This window comes from Oryx dammah, unplaced genomic scaffold (genome assembly GCF_014754425.2).
Source record: "Oryx dammah isolate SB20612 unplaced genomic scaffold, SCBI_Odam_1.1 HiC_scaffold_20, whole genome shotgun sequence".
NCBI classification, from domain to species: domain Eukaryota; kingdom Metazoa; phylum Chordata; class Mammalia; order Artiodactyla; family Bovidae; genus Oryx; species Oryx dammah.
In genome coordinates this window covers 35,910,089-35,925,124 of record NW_024070204.1, presented here as the reverse complement: position 1 = coordinate 35,925,124, position 15,036 = coordinate 35,910,089, and the positions used below count along the sequence as shown (strand labels likewise).

The following is a 15,036-nucleotide window of genomic DNA, read 5'->3' as shown; positions in this document are numbered from 1 at the left end:
AAGATACACCCTGTTCTGAGATTGGAAGAATCAGTATTGTCAAAATGACCACACCACCCAAGGCAATCTACAGATCCAATTCAATCCCTATCAAATTACCAATGGCATCTTTCACAGAATTAGAACAAAAAAAAAATTGTGTGGAAACACAAAAGACCCTGAATAGCCAGAGCAGTCTTAAGACAGAAAAGAGGAGCTGGAGGAAACAGGCTCCCTGCCTTCAGATTATACTACAAAGCTATAGTAATTAGCACAGTATGTCACTGGCACAAAAACAGAAACACAGATCAATGGAACAGGATCTAAAGCCCAGAAATAAACCCACTCACCTATGGTCAATTAATCTATGACAAAGGAGGCAAGAAAATACAATAGAGAAAAAACAGTCTCTTCAATAAGCAGTACTGAGAAAACTGGACAGCTACATGTAAAACAACGAAATTAAAACATTCTCTGTTTTAACTCATTCATACTGTTTTCATACTGTTCATGGGGTTCTCAAGGCAAGGAATACTGAAGTGGTTTGCCATTCCCTTCTCCAGTGGATCACGTTTTGTTAGAACTCTCCACCATGACCCATCCATCGTGGATGGCCTTACATGGCCTGGCTCATAGTTTCATTGAGTTAGACAAGGCTGTGGTCCATGTGATCAGATTGGTTAGTTTTCTGTGATTGTGGTTTTCAATCTGTCTGTACTCTGATGGAGAAGGATAAGAGGCTTATGGAAGCTTCCTGATGGGAGAGACTGACTGAGGGGGAAACTTGTTCTGATGGGTGGGCCCATGCTCAGTAAATCTTTAATACAATTTTCTATTGAAGGGCAGGGCTGTGTTCTGTCCCTGTTACTTGACCTGAGGTCAGACTCTGGTGGAAGTAATGAAGATAATGGTGACCTCCTTCAAAAGGTTCCACGCAGGCACTGCTACACTCAGTGCCCCGAAGCCTGCAGCAGGCCACTGCTGACCCACGCCTCCGCCAGAGACTCCTGGACACTCACGGGCAAGTCTGGGTCAGTCTCTTGTGGGGTCACTGCGCCTTTCTCCTGGGTCCTGGTGTGTACAAGTTTCTGTCTGTGCCTGTTTCCCCAGTCCCCAGAACAGTATGAAAAGAAAAAGAACACTGAAAGATGAACTCCCCAGGTCGGTAGGTGCCCAGTATGCTACTGGAGAAGAGTGGAGAAATAACTCCAGAAAGAATGAAGGGATGGAGCCAAAGCAAAAAAGACACCCAGCTGTGGATGGGACTGGTGATGGAAGTAGAGTCTGATGCTATAAAGAGCAATATTGCATAGAACCTGGAATGTTAGGTCCATGGATCAAGGCAATTTGGAAGTGGTCAAACAGGAGATGGCAAGAGTGAACACTGAGATTTTAGGAATCAGCAAAGTAATATGGACTGGAATGGGTGAATTTAACTTAGGTGACCATTATATCTACTACTGTGGGCAGGAATTCCTTAGAAGAAATGGAGTAGCCATCACAGTCAACAAAAGAGTCTAAAATGCAGTACTTGGATGCAATCTCAAAAATGACAGAATGATCTCTGTTCATTTCCAACATAGACCATTCAATATCACAGTAATCCAAGTCTATGCCCCAACCAAAAATGCTGAAGAAGCTGAAGTTGAACAGTTCTATGGAGACCTACAAGACCTTCTAGAATACCCCCCCCAAAAGATGTCCTTTTCATTACAGGGGCCTGGAATGAAAAAGTAAAAAGTCAACAGATACCTGGAGTAATGGGCAAAGTTGGCCTTGGAGTACAGAATGAAGCAGGGCAAAGGCTAACAGAGTTTTGCCAAGAGAATACACTGGTCATAGAAAACACCCTCTTCAAACAACACAAGAGAAGACTTTACACATGGACATTACCAGATGGTCATTACTGAAATCAGACTGATTATATTTTTTGCAGTCAAAGATGGAGAAGCTCTACACAGCCAGCAAAAATAAGACTGGGAGCTGACTGTGGCTCAGATCATGAACTCCTTATTGCCAAATTCACACTTAAATTGAAGAAAGTAGGGAAAACTACTAGCCCATTCAGGTATGACCTAAATCAAATCCCTTATGACTATACGTGGAAATGACAAATAGATTCAAGGGGCTAGATCTGAAAACCAGAGTGCCTGAAGAACTATGGGCGGAGGTTCGTGATACTGTACAGGAAGCAGTGATCAAGACCATCCCCAAGAAAAAGAAATGCAAAAGGGAAAAATGGTTGTCTAAGGAGGACTTAGAAATAGTTGAGAAAAGAAGAGACGTGAAAGGCAAAGGAGAAAAGGAAAGATATACCCATTTGAATGCAGAGTTCCAAAGAATAGCAAGGAGAGATAAGAAAGACTTCCTAAGTGAACAATGCAAAGAAATAGAGGAAAACAACAGAATGGGAAAGACTAGAGATCTCTTCAAGAAAATTAGAAACACCAATAGAAATTTTCATGCAAAGATGGGCACAATAAAGGACAGAAATGGTATGAACCTAACAGAAGCAGAAGATATTGAGAAGAGGTGGCAAGAATATACCAAAGAACTATACAAAAAAGATTTTCATGACCCAGATAATCACGATGGTGTGATCACTCATCTAGAGCCAGACATCCTGGAATGTGAAGTCAAGTGGGCCTTAGGAAGCATCACCATGAACAAAGGTAGTGGAGGTGATGGAATTCCAGTTGAGCTATTTCAAATCCTGAAAGATGATGCTGTGAAAGTGCTGCACTCAATATGTCAGCAAATTTGGAAAACTCAGCAGTGGCCACAGGACTGGAAAAGGTCAGTTTTCATTCCAATCCCAAAGAAAGGCAATGCCAAAGAATGCTCAAACTACTGCACAATTGCACTCATCTCACACACTAGTAATGTAACGCTCAAAATTCTCCAAGCCAGGCTTCAACAGTACGTGAACCATGAATTCCCAGATGTTCAAGCTGGATTTAGAAAAGGCAGAGGAACCAAAGATCAAACTACCAACATTTGTTGGATCACTGAAACAGCAAGAGTTCCAGAAAAACATCTGCTTTATTAACTGCGCCAAAGCCTTTGACTGTTTGGATCACAATAAACTGTGGAAAATTCTGAAAGAGATGGGAATACCAGACCACCTGACCTGCCTCTTGAGAAATCTGTACGCAGGTCAGGAAGCAACAGTTAGAACTGGACATGGAACAACAGACTGGTTCCAAATCAGGAAAGGAACACATCAAGGCTGTATATTGTCACCCTGCTTATTTAACTTATATGCAGGGTACATCAGGAGAAATGCTGGGCTGGATATAGCAAAAGCTGGAATCAATATTGCTGGAGAAATATCAATAACCTCAGATATGCAGATGACACCACACTTAAGGCAGAAAGTGAAGAAGAACTAAAGAGCCTCTTGATGAAAGTGAAAGAGGAGAGTGAAAAAATTGGCTTAAAACTCAACATTCAGAAAACGAAGATCATGGCATCTGGTCCCATCACTGCATGGCAAATAGATGGGGAAACAGTGGAAACAGTGAGAGACTTTATTTCTTGGGGCTCCTAAATCACTGCAGATGGTGACTGCAGCCATGAAATTAAAGATGCTTGCTCCTTGGAAGGTAAGTTATGACCAACCTAGACAGTGTATTAAAAAGCATAGACATTACTTTGCCAACAAAGGTCCATCTAGTTAAAGCTATGGTTTTTCCAGTAGTCATATATGGATCTGAGAGTTGGACTATAAAGAAAGGTGAGCACCAAAGAATTGATGCTTTTGAACTGTGGTGTTGGAGAAGACTCTTGAGAGTCTTGGACAGCAAGGAGATCCAAGCAGTCTATCCTAAAGGAAATCAGTCCTGAATATTCATTGGAAGGACTGATCCTGAAGTTGAAACTCCAGTACTTTGGTCACCTGATGTGGAGAGCTGACTCATTTGAAAAGACCCTGATGCTGGGAAAGATTGAAGGCAGGAGGAGAAGGGGACGACAGAGGATGAGATGGTTGGGTGGCATCACTGACTCAATGGACATCAGTTTGCGTAAACTCTGGGAGTTGGTGATGGACAGGGAGGCCTTGCGTGCTGCAGTCCATGGGGTCACAAAGAGTTGGACATGACTGAGCGACTGAACTAACACCATACACACAAATAAACTCAAGATGGATTAAAGACCTAAGTGAAGACCAGATACTCTAACATTCCTAGAGGAAAACATTGGCAAGACACACTTTGACATAAATCACAGCAATATCTTTCTGGATCAGCCTCCTAGAGTAATGGAAGTAAAAATAAATAAATAGACTCAATTAAACTTAAAAGCTTTTCCACAGCAAAGAACACCATAAACAAAAGAAAAAGGCAACCTACAGAAGAGGAGAAAATATTTGCAAATGATGAAACCATCAAGAGATTAATTTCCAAAATATACAAATAGTTCATATGGCTCAATATGAAAAAACAAATAAGACAATCAAAAATGGACAGAAGACCTAAATAGACATTTCTCCAAAGAAGACAAACAGATGGCAAAAAAGCACATGAAAAGATGCTCAACATCACCAATTATTAGAAAAATGCAAATCAAAACTACAATACAAATGAAAAAAAACTACAATGAGGTATTGCCTCACACCAGCCATCATCAAAAAGTTATAAATAATAAATGCTGAGAGGGTGTGGAGAAATAGGAGCCCTCCAACACTGTGGTGTAGCCACTGTAGAGAACTATACGGAGATTCCTTAAAAAACTAAAAATAGAGCTACTATATGATCCTGCAATCCCACTCCTGGGCATATATCTAGAGAAATCCACAATTTGAAAAGATCCCTGTAGGCCTATTTACAAATATCAAGGCATGGAACCAACCTAAATATCCATCAACAGAGAGATGGATAAAGAAAATGTGGTGTGTGTGTATATATATATAATTTTACTCAGCCATAAAAAAGAATGAAGTAACACCATCTGCACACCATGGATGGACCTAGAGAGTATCACTGGAGAAGGAAATGGCAACCCACTCCAGGATCCTTGCCTGGAGAATTCCATGGACAGGGGAGCCTGGTGGGCTGCTGTTCATGAGGTCGGACATGACTGAAGCGACTTCGCAGCAGCAGCAGCAGTAGCAGCAGCAAATATCACACTAAGTGCAGAAAGCCAGACAAAGACAAATAACATATGCTATCACTTATATGTGACTCTAAAAGAAAAAATAATGACACAAATGAACGTATTTCCAAAACAGAGAGAGACTCACAGATACAGAAAACAAAACAAAACAACAACATATGGATACCAAAGGAGAAAGAAGAGTACAGGAAATGGATAAATTAGGAGTTTCAAGTTAACATATAAACATTACTGTGTATAAAACAGATAATCAACAAAGACCTAGTATACACAGGGAACAACCTATAAGGGAAAAGAATCTGATAAAAATACATATAAATGTATAACTGAATCACTGTGCTATTCACCTGAAATTTACATGATATTATAAATCAAGTACAATTTAATAAAAATTTTACAGGCATAATCAGCTTTTCTACCAATTTTGGGGTTAGTGTGGAGGTTACAATCTTGAGAAACCTCGTCCATTGTACCAAAGTTGCTGATAATCTTGTTCTTCCTTTTTCTGTTACTATCTTTTTAATCTCTCTTTTTATTTTGCTCTAAGTGTGCCTCTCAGCAATAGGATGTGATGGTTAAGAGCATGGCCTATGGAGCTAGATTTTCCAGGTTAGAATTCTGGCTCCACCACTTAGTGGCCTGATGACCTTAATTTTTTTTTTTTTTTAAAAAGCTATTGTGCCTCCACTTCCTCATCTGTGAAAAAGGGATGAGAATTATATGTATTTCCTAAGGGAGATGTGACAACTAAATACATATAGTGTTGAAAGCAGCAACTAGGAAGCAGATTTTATTCTATTAGTATTAAACTAATCATTGGGTCTCTTGTGGGTTAAAGTGTTATCGGTCTGAGTTAAACTTGCATAAATACTTAGCTAAGGAATGGTTCTCTTGGTAGGAATTTCAGATAACCTATCAAGGTATATAGTTGAGGGCATCAGATGCCATTGCTTTACAGCTAACCTGTAGCTTAGCTGAAGCATACGAAATTGTGAAGAATGCTAAATTTTAATTACAACAAAATAACCAAAATTAAGAGATATTTAAAATACAATTACCCATGAATTCATTACTCAAATGAAGAATTACTTCCAGTTTTCCATATTTCCCTCCCTTGTCTCTACATTAGGGGTTGGCAAGCTATGGCCCATGGGCCAATTCCAGCCACCATCTGCTTTTTGTAAATGAAGTTTTATAGGAACACAACCATTCATTTACACACTGCCTATGACAGCTCCCATGCTACAATGGTGGAGTTGAATAGCCCCGATAGAGAATGTAGGGTTGTAAAACCTAAAATGTTTCCTATCTTGTCCTTGATGAAAAAAGCTTCCCAAATTCTGCTCTAGTTATATACACATTTTGTGTTGTTCTAATAAAAATATATGTACAATTTATATTTTGCTTTGTTCACTTAGCATTCTATAATGTACATACTTCAACGTATGGAAAATGAATCCTACATTGTCTGAATTTGTATAATTATCTCAATGAATAAATTCAGAGGGAAAATCCTCAGACCTCTATCTGTCTCCCAGTGGCAAGTTTCACATCCATGCTTTTTGGGTCCAATGCATATGTGCTCCATCATGTCCGACTCTTTGTGGACCCCATGGACTGTAGCCTGCCAAGTTCATCTGTCCATGGAATTTTCCAGGCAAGAATATTAAAATCCTGAGACCTCTATCTCCCAGTGGCAAGTCTCATATCCATGCCTTTTAGATCCAATAGGAGCCAAATATAAATAATGCTGGTGTCTACTTGGAGTTCCTCAATAAGGACTTCTACCATTTGACTACTGATCCCCAAGAAAGATTAGATAGGAAACCCCCTCACTCTTTTAGAGCCTCACTTCTTACCATCTGCTTTCTCCCATGAACTCCAGTTACTCCAGAACCTGGGTGCAGGAATCCTGGCATCATCCACCATAGTCCTCATTCTTACAAAGTGTGTGGCACATTCCAAAGGGAGCTCAGATTCCCAGCTCCAGTGCAGGACTTGGTTCCGCTTCACAGTGGTGCTGTAGTTCTCCTAGAAATAAAGAGAAAAACTTGGAAGCATATAGCTATGCAGTCCTGAAAAATGGCTTGGCTGGACTTATCCTAAAGCACACACCTAAGAGTCTACTATAACTCCAGGATATGGATAAGCTCAGTCTGTTGCCAGTCAGCCAGCTCCTGTGCTCTGATGGTACAGCAAGGAACAGCAAGGAATAGCCTCCTGCCTATTGAAAACTTGGCTCCCAATCTCTTTGGGCCTCCAGTTCCAGGGGGATCACATGAACTAAGTGAGAGAGAGAGAACAGACACTACTTGAGTCTTAGGGGAAAAGATCAGAGAAAGAAGGTGTACGCACAGTTCTGGTCACGAGAGCATGCTGAGAAAATTCTTGCAAACTAGAGAATTAACTGAGGCACCTTTTTAAAAGTAAGCAAGATTGATAAGAATTTTCTAATATTCATCAGATCAAAACTCAGTAGAGCTGGCAGTCCTTCATGGTTCCCAGGAGTTCCACTGCCGCCCAGAAGTTAACAGATCACTTGCCATGATCCCCCTGGTTTTTGTCTTGTCTTTTCAGATGTGGGGCCACATGGACCACGCTGCCTTCCTTGAGCTCCAACCTTCACAACCTTTAGTACCCAGAGATGTCAACCACATAGGCAGAACTTACACTGTGCTCTTGGGAAGCTTGTCCAGGTTGAAATGTAATTTGCTTTTCCTGCATAGATTTTAGTCTTCATCTTTTTAAAACACTGGTATTTTCACGCTTAAATTCAATAAACTTCAATGGCTCCTTTTACACTTTACCCTGTCATCCAAGACCATTTGCTGTCTGACTCCAACCTGCTTCTCCCTTGCAGGACTCTTCTCTCAAGAACCAGTGGTTTGCCCCCACACTGCTGGACCAGCTCAGTGCTTCCTCATGTCATGTCCCCACCCCCACCCCCCTGCTCTGAATTGGGAATTAGTCGCAACCTTCAAGCCCGTTATACCCATCTCCATGAAGCTTTTCTTACTCGTCTCTCTGGTTTCTTCCCACCCCCACCTCTCCCCAAGCTTCCCTGCATGTGACGGTTATTGTTCAGTCGCTAAGTCGAGTCCAATTCTTTGTGGCCCCATGGACTGCAGCAGGCCAGGCTTCCCTGTCCTTCACTATCTCCTGGAGTTTGCTCAAACTCATGTCCATTGTGTCGGTAAGGCCATCCAACCATCTCATCCTCTGTTGCCCGCTTCTCTTCCTGCCTTCAGTCTTTCTCAGCATCAGGGTCTCTTCCAGTATTGGAGTTTCAGCTTCAGCATCAGTCCTTCCACTGATTATTCAGGGTTGATCTTCTTTAGGATTGACAGGTTTGATCTCTTTGAGAGTCCAAGGGACTCTCAAAAGAGTCTTCTCCAGCACCCCAATTCGAAAGCATTAATTCTTTGGCACTCAGCCTTCTCTATGGTCCAACTCTCACATCCATACATGACTACTGGAAAAATCATAGCTTTGACTATACGGACCTTTGTTGGTAAAGTGATGTCTCACCTTCTTTACTTCTTTTGTTTTAAACTTTTTATTTTGTATTGGTGTACAGTCAATTAACAATATTATGGTAGTTTCAGGTGAATAGTGAAGGGACTCAGGCATACAAATGCAGGTATCCATTCTCCCCCAAACCCTCCCTCCCATACTTCCTTATCTCTTGTAACAGTTTTTAAAGTCTATTTTGTCTGATATGATTATTGCTACTCCCACTTTCTTTTGATTCCCATTTGCATGGAATATCTTTTTTCCATCCCCTGACTTTCAATCTATATGTATTCTTAGGTAAGGCCTAATCTCAACTACTGTCAGTAGTTGGTAGCATTTCATCAATGAATATGGGACTGCAGAAGTAGGGACTAGGCTTTATTCTTCTCGGACCACAGCTCCAAGCACTGATGCTCCTCAGTGGGATCCCTGCTTTCTGCCCCCACAGCTGTAAGACAAGGACAACACATACTTTGCCCTTCCTGGGGAAAACTGAGTTTGCATCCATTTTTTAAGGGCCAATAGCAAGTCCTCCAGTGAAGAGGGGGCAATACATACGTCACATGCCACCTGGAGCTGCCAAACTTGGAGGCCTTCCCTCCACTATGCCTTCCCCTCCCCTAGCTGTCAGCCTTATATGGTGCCCTTGGCAGAACCAAACACTATTCTGGAAGGAGAAGTGCTTAGTCCACGTGAAGGGCATCTAATCATGCATGTCCTTTCCCACTCTAATCAGAACTCCCATTCGTAAAATGCTTCCATTATTTCAGTTTATGGTATTCCTATCCCTATAAAGGGCTTCCTGGTATCTCAGGGGGTAAAGAATCCACCTGCATTGCAGGAGACCCCAGTTCGATTCCTGGGTCAAGAAGATCCCTGGAGCAGGGATAGGCTAGCCACTCCAGTGTTCTTGGGCTTCCCTGGTAGCTCAGATGGTAAAGAATCTGCCTGCAATGTGGAAGACCTGGGTTCGATTCCTGGGTTGGGAAGATCCCCTGGAGGAGAGCATGGCAACTCACTCTAGCATTCTTGCCTGGAGAATCCCCGTGGACAGAGGAGCCTGGCAGGCTACATCCCTGGGGACACAAAGAGTCCGACATGACTGAGCGACCGAGCACAGCAGAGCACATCCCTATAAAACATTGTTTTTAACAAGTTTTGTGGTCCTGACCCATGCAACTTTTACTATTTAATGTGCACAATCTCGGGTACATTTTCTCCATTATTTAAAAACTAGTACAAAAAACTGGCTGTTAGTTAATCAGTGACCTTGCTATAATACGAACTAAGAGCAGTCATGGTGACCTTGCTATAATGTGAACAAGCCACAGGCTGGATTTCGCCTCCTATATCCCTTAGGAATTCAGCCACTCTCTCCTCCCATTGTTATCACCTACTCCAGGCCCCTCTCCTCTGGACCAACCCCACTGCTCAATTCAAACTGGTCACACTTCACCTCCTCCAATCCTCCCAACTTCTCCCCACTGTGGAACCAGAGTGGTTTTAATCAGATCGCATCACTCTGAAGGGGTGAGCTCATCACCCCTTCTCACTGTTCCCAGGATAAAAAAACACCACCTGAGCGTGATCCACAGAGTTGCATGTGATCTGGCCCTGTCCTGCCCACACCACGTGCCCCATGCTTTCAAGCCTGAAAGCTCCCAGCCCCGTTCACTCAGGGCCTCTGCTCACCCCAGCTGGATCTTCCTGCAACATTCTTCTCCATTCTCCATGCTCAATTAGCTTCTAATCTTCTTTCCTACTTTGACTCCAACTGCCCTTCCTCCAAGCTGCCAGAGAAGGTCAGGCCTAATCTCAACCCATAGCCCACTGTCAGCAACCTGTACTCCTCACATCTAGGGCACTTTGTGATCATCTCCTTAGTTTTGCTCAGCATTGATAGCCCCATGCCTTGAACAAGGCCTGGACCTGAGCCCACAGTCTAAAACTATGTGCTAAATGATTTCATCAGTTCATTAATATGTCACGAGCTCTGTTTTTGCCAGACCCTCTTTGTGTAGATTCTGTCTAACCACAAAGTTGTGCTTTGTGGTCTTTATAGCCATGTTGTGGAGGACATAAAACTTTCCTTGAATGCATCAATTCAGTGACTTTTAAAAATGTGATGACTTGTGTTTGGGCTGTTTTCATTCATTGAAGTGGCAAGTTTAATTTGGCCCTGGCAGACATCAGTAAGTCATGAAAAACTGGTATTTACATGATGCCCAAGTGAAGTCACTGATCCATTCCCAAGAAGTGAGCTTATTCCTCCCTGATTCAAGCTCCAGGCCTCCTTCCAAGCTTGAGTGGTTACTCTGCCTTCCCCTGCCATGGACGGAACCATAAAGTATGTGACTCGAAAGGCCATGGTGAGACTACGCAATGAGTTCTAAGTGGTCGGCGCCAGCCAGGATCCAGCTCAGAGTCCCTGGACCAGCTGCAAGCACCTGGGTCAAGACGCTTGTCCTTTGGTTTATTTGTTATTGTTATTTAGTTGCTAAGTCACGTCGAACTCTTTGTGACACCATGAACTGCAGCATACCAGGTTCCTCAGTCCTTCACTATCTTCCAGAGTTTGCTCAAACTCATGTCCACTGAGTCCCACCCAGTCACCCCCCTTCTCCTTCTGCACTGTCTTTCCCAGCATCAGGTTCTTTTTCAATGAGTTGGCTCTTAGCATCAGGTGGCCAAAGTACTGGAGTTTTAGCTTCAGCATTATTCCTTCCAGTGAATATTTAGGATTAATTTCCTTCAGGATGGACTGGCTTGATCTCCTTGCGGTCCAAGGGACTCTCTCAAGAGTCTTCTCCAACTCCACAATTTGAAAGCATTGATTCTTTGGTGCCCAGCCTTTTCTATGGTCCAGCTTTCACATCCATACATGACTACTGGAGAAACCATAGATTTGACTAGACAGACCTTTGTTGGAAAAGTAATGCAGGCTAGATTTGTCACAGCTTTTCTTCAAGGAGCAAGAACCTTTCATTTCATGGCTGCAGTCACCATCCACAGTGATTCTGGAGCTATTTTCCCCCATCTATTTGCCTTGTTTTATTTATTTATAATACATATTTAATTTAATATAAATTTATAAATTTAACATAAATAAATATATTTATTTATTATTATCCATTGGCTTATTTGGGAACACACTATCAGAGCCATGAGAACAGGAAGCTGCTCCTTCTCAACAAGAGTGAGGTTGTGTTTCAGGGACCTGCCCTATGAAGGGAGATTACTGTCCAGATAGAAGCAGTCTCCCTCAGCTGGCTTTCTGAACCTTAAGTGGAGGGGACCTTAGGTCTTTCCTTGACTGCAGGCCCAAGAGGTTCAGACAGCAGCTTCTCATGGCATCCTCTATTCTAGGATGCATGGCGACTGATGACTGGGAAAGACTACGTGTGGCCATAACCCCCATGTAGAGCCCAGGGCTCCAGTCAGAAACAGAGCTGCCTGGAGAGGGGCTGTTCCTTCCTCTGGCTATGGAGGGTCCTACACCACCCAAGCCCAGCAGGCAAAGGGACAGAGTTCTGTGTGTGCATGGTCAGGGGTAGGTCATTGCAGGTTTTCTGAAATTGTCCCCTTGGTGTCATTGTGTGTGTCCTGGACTATCTTCTCAACTGTGCTGCAAACTATTCAAGTCAAAGCTGATTTTTCTTTACCTGTTCCTGGCATCTGGCATAGGCAGGTGTGATTATCTTTTGTCAAATGAATAAGTGGCAAAAAAGAAAAAAGCAGCATCACAAACCTTTCTGTGTCCTAGGGATCAGGCTGGGCTGGATGTTATGGGAACTATGTAATGGACAAGGCAAAACTCTACCCTCAAACACCTCCAGCCTTGGTTGGCTACAAGTAGATTTCAGCAGCAAGAAACCTACTTAGCAAGAAAGAAAAAGGTTTCTCTTTTTACTTTGAAAAGAGAACTAGTACCTGAATCAAAGGTCTAAACAGATGTGAACAACTGTCGGTTCAGGCTTTCCTACCATTATTTTCTTTACTATGGTAACAAAAAGAACCATCTTTTAGAAGAATAAAGAATGGGATCCACCTGGTCTATGGTTAATGTTACTTTCACTAACGGGGTTAAGTGCTAGTCTTCCACAAATTCCTCCAGCCCTCCACTCAAATTTCTTTTCCCTAGGCAATTCTTAGCCTCAACATGACCTCTGTTCAATGTTGTGCTAGGCCCAAATCAACAAGTGTATCCATCAATAATACAAAAAATATGAAAATACAAAAATTATCCCTGTGAAAGGGATAGAGGGAGGAAGGGCTGGGAAGGGAATAGCTGTATACAAGCACCGCTGTTATATGCAATCTAGAAAAATGGTACAGATGAACCATTTGCAAAGCAGAAATAGAGACACAGATGGAAAGAACAAACGTATGGACACCAAGGGGGAAAGAGAGGGTGGCATGCATTGGGAGATTGGAATTGACATATATACATCCTACATATAAATACATAGTGAGCAAAAACCTGTAGGACAGGGAATTCTACTCAGTGCTCTCTGATGACCCAAATGGGAAGGGAATCCAAAAAAGAGAAGATATATGCATATGTATAGCTGGTTCACTCTGCTATACAGCAGAAACGAATACAAGATTGTAAAGCAATTATACTACATCTCAATACATGTTTTTTAAAAAACCAGGGAATACAATGTAATTGTTTCTCAGATCTGTGTCTCCTGGCCTGTAGTCCTAACAAACTCCAAATAAACTACTGTTTTTGGCCTTACAAAAAGAAAAAAAGGAACATCAAATAACTCTCATGGTAGGAAGCTGCTCTTTGAGGGACAGAATTATAGACCTGGTATCAACCTTAAATCAATAGTCAGAACGATATTTAGGCCACTCATTCAGATCTCAAAGGTGATGATGATGGATCATAAAAGTAACTGGAACCTTTAAAGTTAGTGACCTTTATGCTTTACTAAAGGAACTGACCCTCTGGGTCCCTGTATCCATGCCTCCACTGCCTGAGAGAACAGTGGCTGTCCACTAGCAAATAGAGGTCCCCAGCAATAAAGCATCCATATTTCACTTTCCTCTAGGCAAATTCTCTGTTTCCCTTCAGTGAGAAAATGTTTCACTGTCCTTCAGCCTCCCATGATGATAAATAATCATGATGTGGGCATAGATTACTAGGGCTCCCTGGACCATAGATGGTCATTGAAGGAAACCACCAAAGTGCCCCAGTGCAGCAAATGGGAAAGCATCAGGCAAAGAGACATAACCACGACTCAAACTGAACTAGAGAGCATCAATCCCAAATAACTCAAAGGCAAAAAGAGGATGAGTGCAGGATTTTCTTAATTTAATTTGCTATAGAAAAAGGCACATGTGAGGAAACAAAGGACATGGTAAGTTACTCTCCAACAAGGTCCATGGAAGATCTCTTTGCTGGGTAGAAGAGAAAATGCTAAAACAGTTTCTTCCTTATATTTCAGTGCAGTATTAATAAAGAAACTGCCTGAGAGCCACACTGACATGAGAATTGCCAAACTTGTAAGTTACATCTGATTTAGGGAAATCTTTGGTAGGCAGAGAAGAAAGAAGGAAGAGGAATAAGATGGTTGATCATGTATTTTTGGAACCCAGTCTTCACAAGGATAGACCCCAACAGCTTTCATAGAGAAGAGAGAAGAACTGAGAAAATGATCTATTTTTATAGCACAACCCACCCAACCTACCAAACTAAAATTGTCATGTTAATTTGTCCCAGATCCTCTTAACTAAAAACACAGAACTGTGATTATTTAGAACTGTTCTGAGTTGCTAAAATGATTCCAGATTGGGATTTTAGGGAAGATGTCATGAAAGACAAATCATGGTGTTAGAAAAGGATTTTTAAAATACTGAGCCAAGAATAAAAATACTTACCATCCAGATGACATTGGATGCTTTAAATCTACTGATCTGTATCTGAAAAACCATTTTTAATTCCTGATGATAATCAAGGTTGTGGACAGTCCATTGTAAATGCAAACACTGCTTTGTAGAATTGATGGAAACCTTCAGTGATTCAGGAGTTAATGGTAAAGGTTCAGACAAGACTGAAAGACCAAAACACGATATGAAGTAACATTTAATAGGCGTATGATTGAATAATCACAGATAATTAAACTGTTCAATATCATCATTGTTTAGCTTTGGAAAACATTGCTCACATATACACTCTAGAATTAGACACTGAAAAGCTGGAGGGAATTTAGAAATCACTCAGCAGATGAAGAAATTAAGCCCTAGATGAATGAAATGAGTTGCTCAATGATACACAGCAAATTAATATATTGACAGTTACACAAAAGGATACTTTAATGAACAATCTAAATAGTTTAGAAATTTATAACAAGGCTGAATAAAAAAAGAGGGCTTTTTGCTATAAATTTCATAGTTCTGGACATCTAAAATGAATACTTTATG

General features: G+C 41.7%; 1 protein-coding gene across 4 annotated transcripts in view; it reads right to left on the bottom strand.

Moving 5' to 3' along the window:
- OSMR (oncostatin M receptor) overlaps positions 1–15,036 on the bottom strand; it is a 64,105-nt gene that overhangs the window by 25,091 nt on the left and 23,978 nt on the right. For all 4 annotated transcript variants that reach the window (XR_005724774.1, XM_040262364.1, XM_040262365.1 and 1 more), the window contains 2 exons: positions 14,494–14,666; positions 6,954–7,125 (listed from right to left, as the gene is read on the bottom strand). Coding sequence is in view for 3 of the 4 variants with exons in the window: in XM_040262364.1 (XP_040118298.1) it covers positions 6,954–7,125; positions 14,494–14,666 (345 nt within the window). In the remaining variant the exon portion in view is untranslated. The remainder of the gene's footprint in view (positions 1–6,953; positions 7,126–14,493; positions 14,667–15,036) is intronic.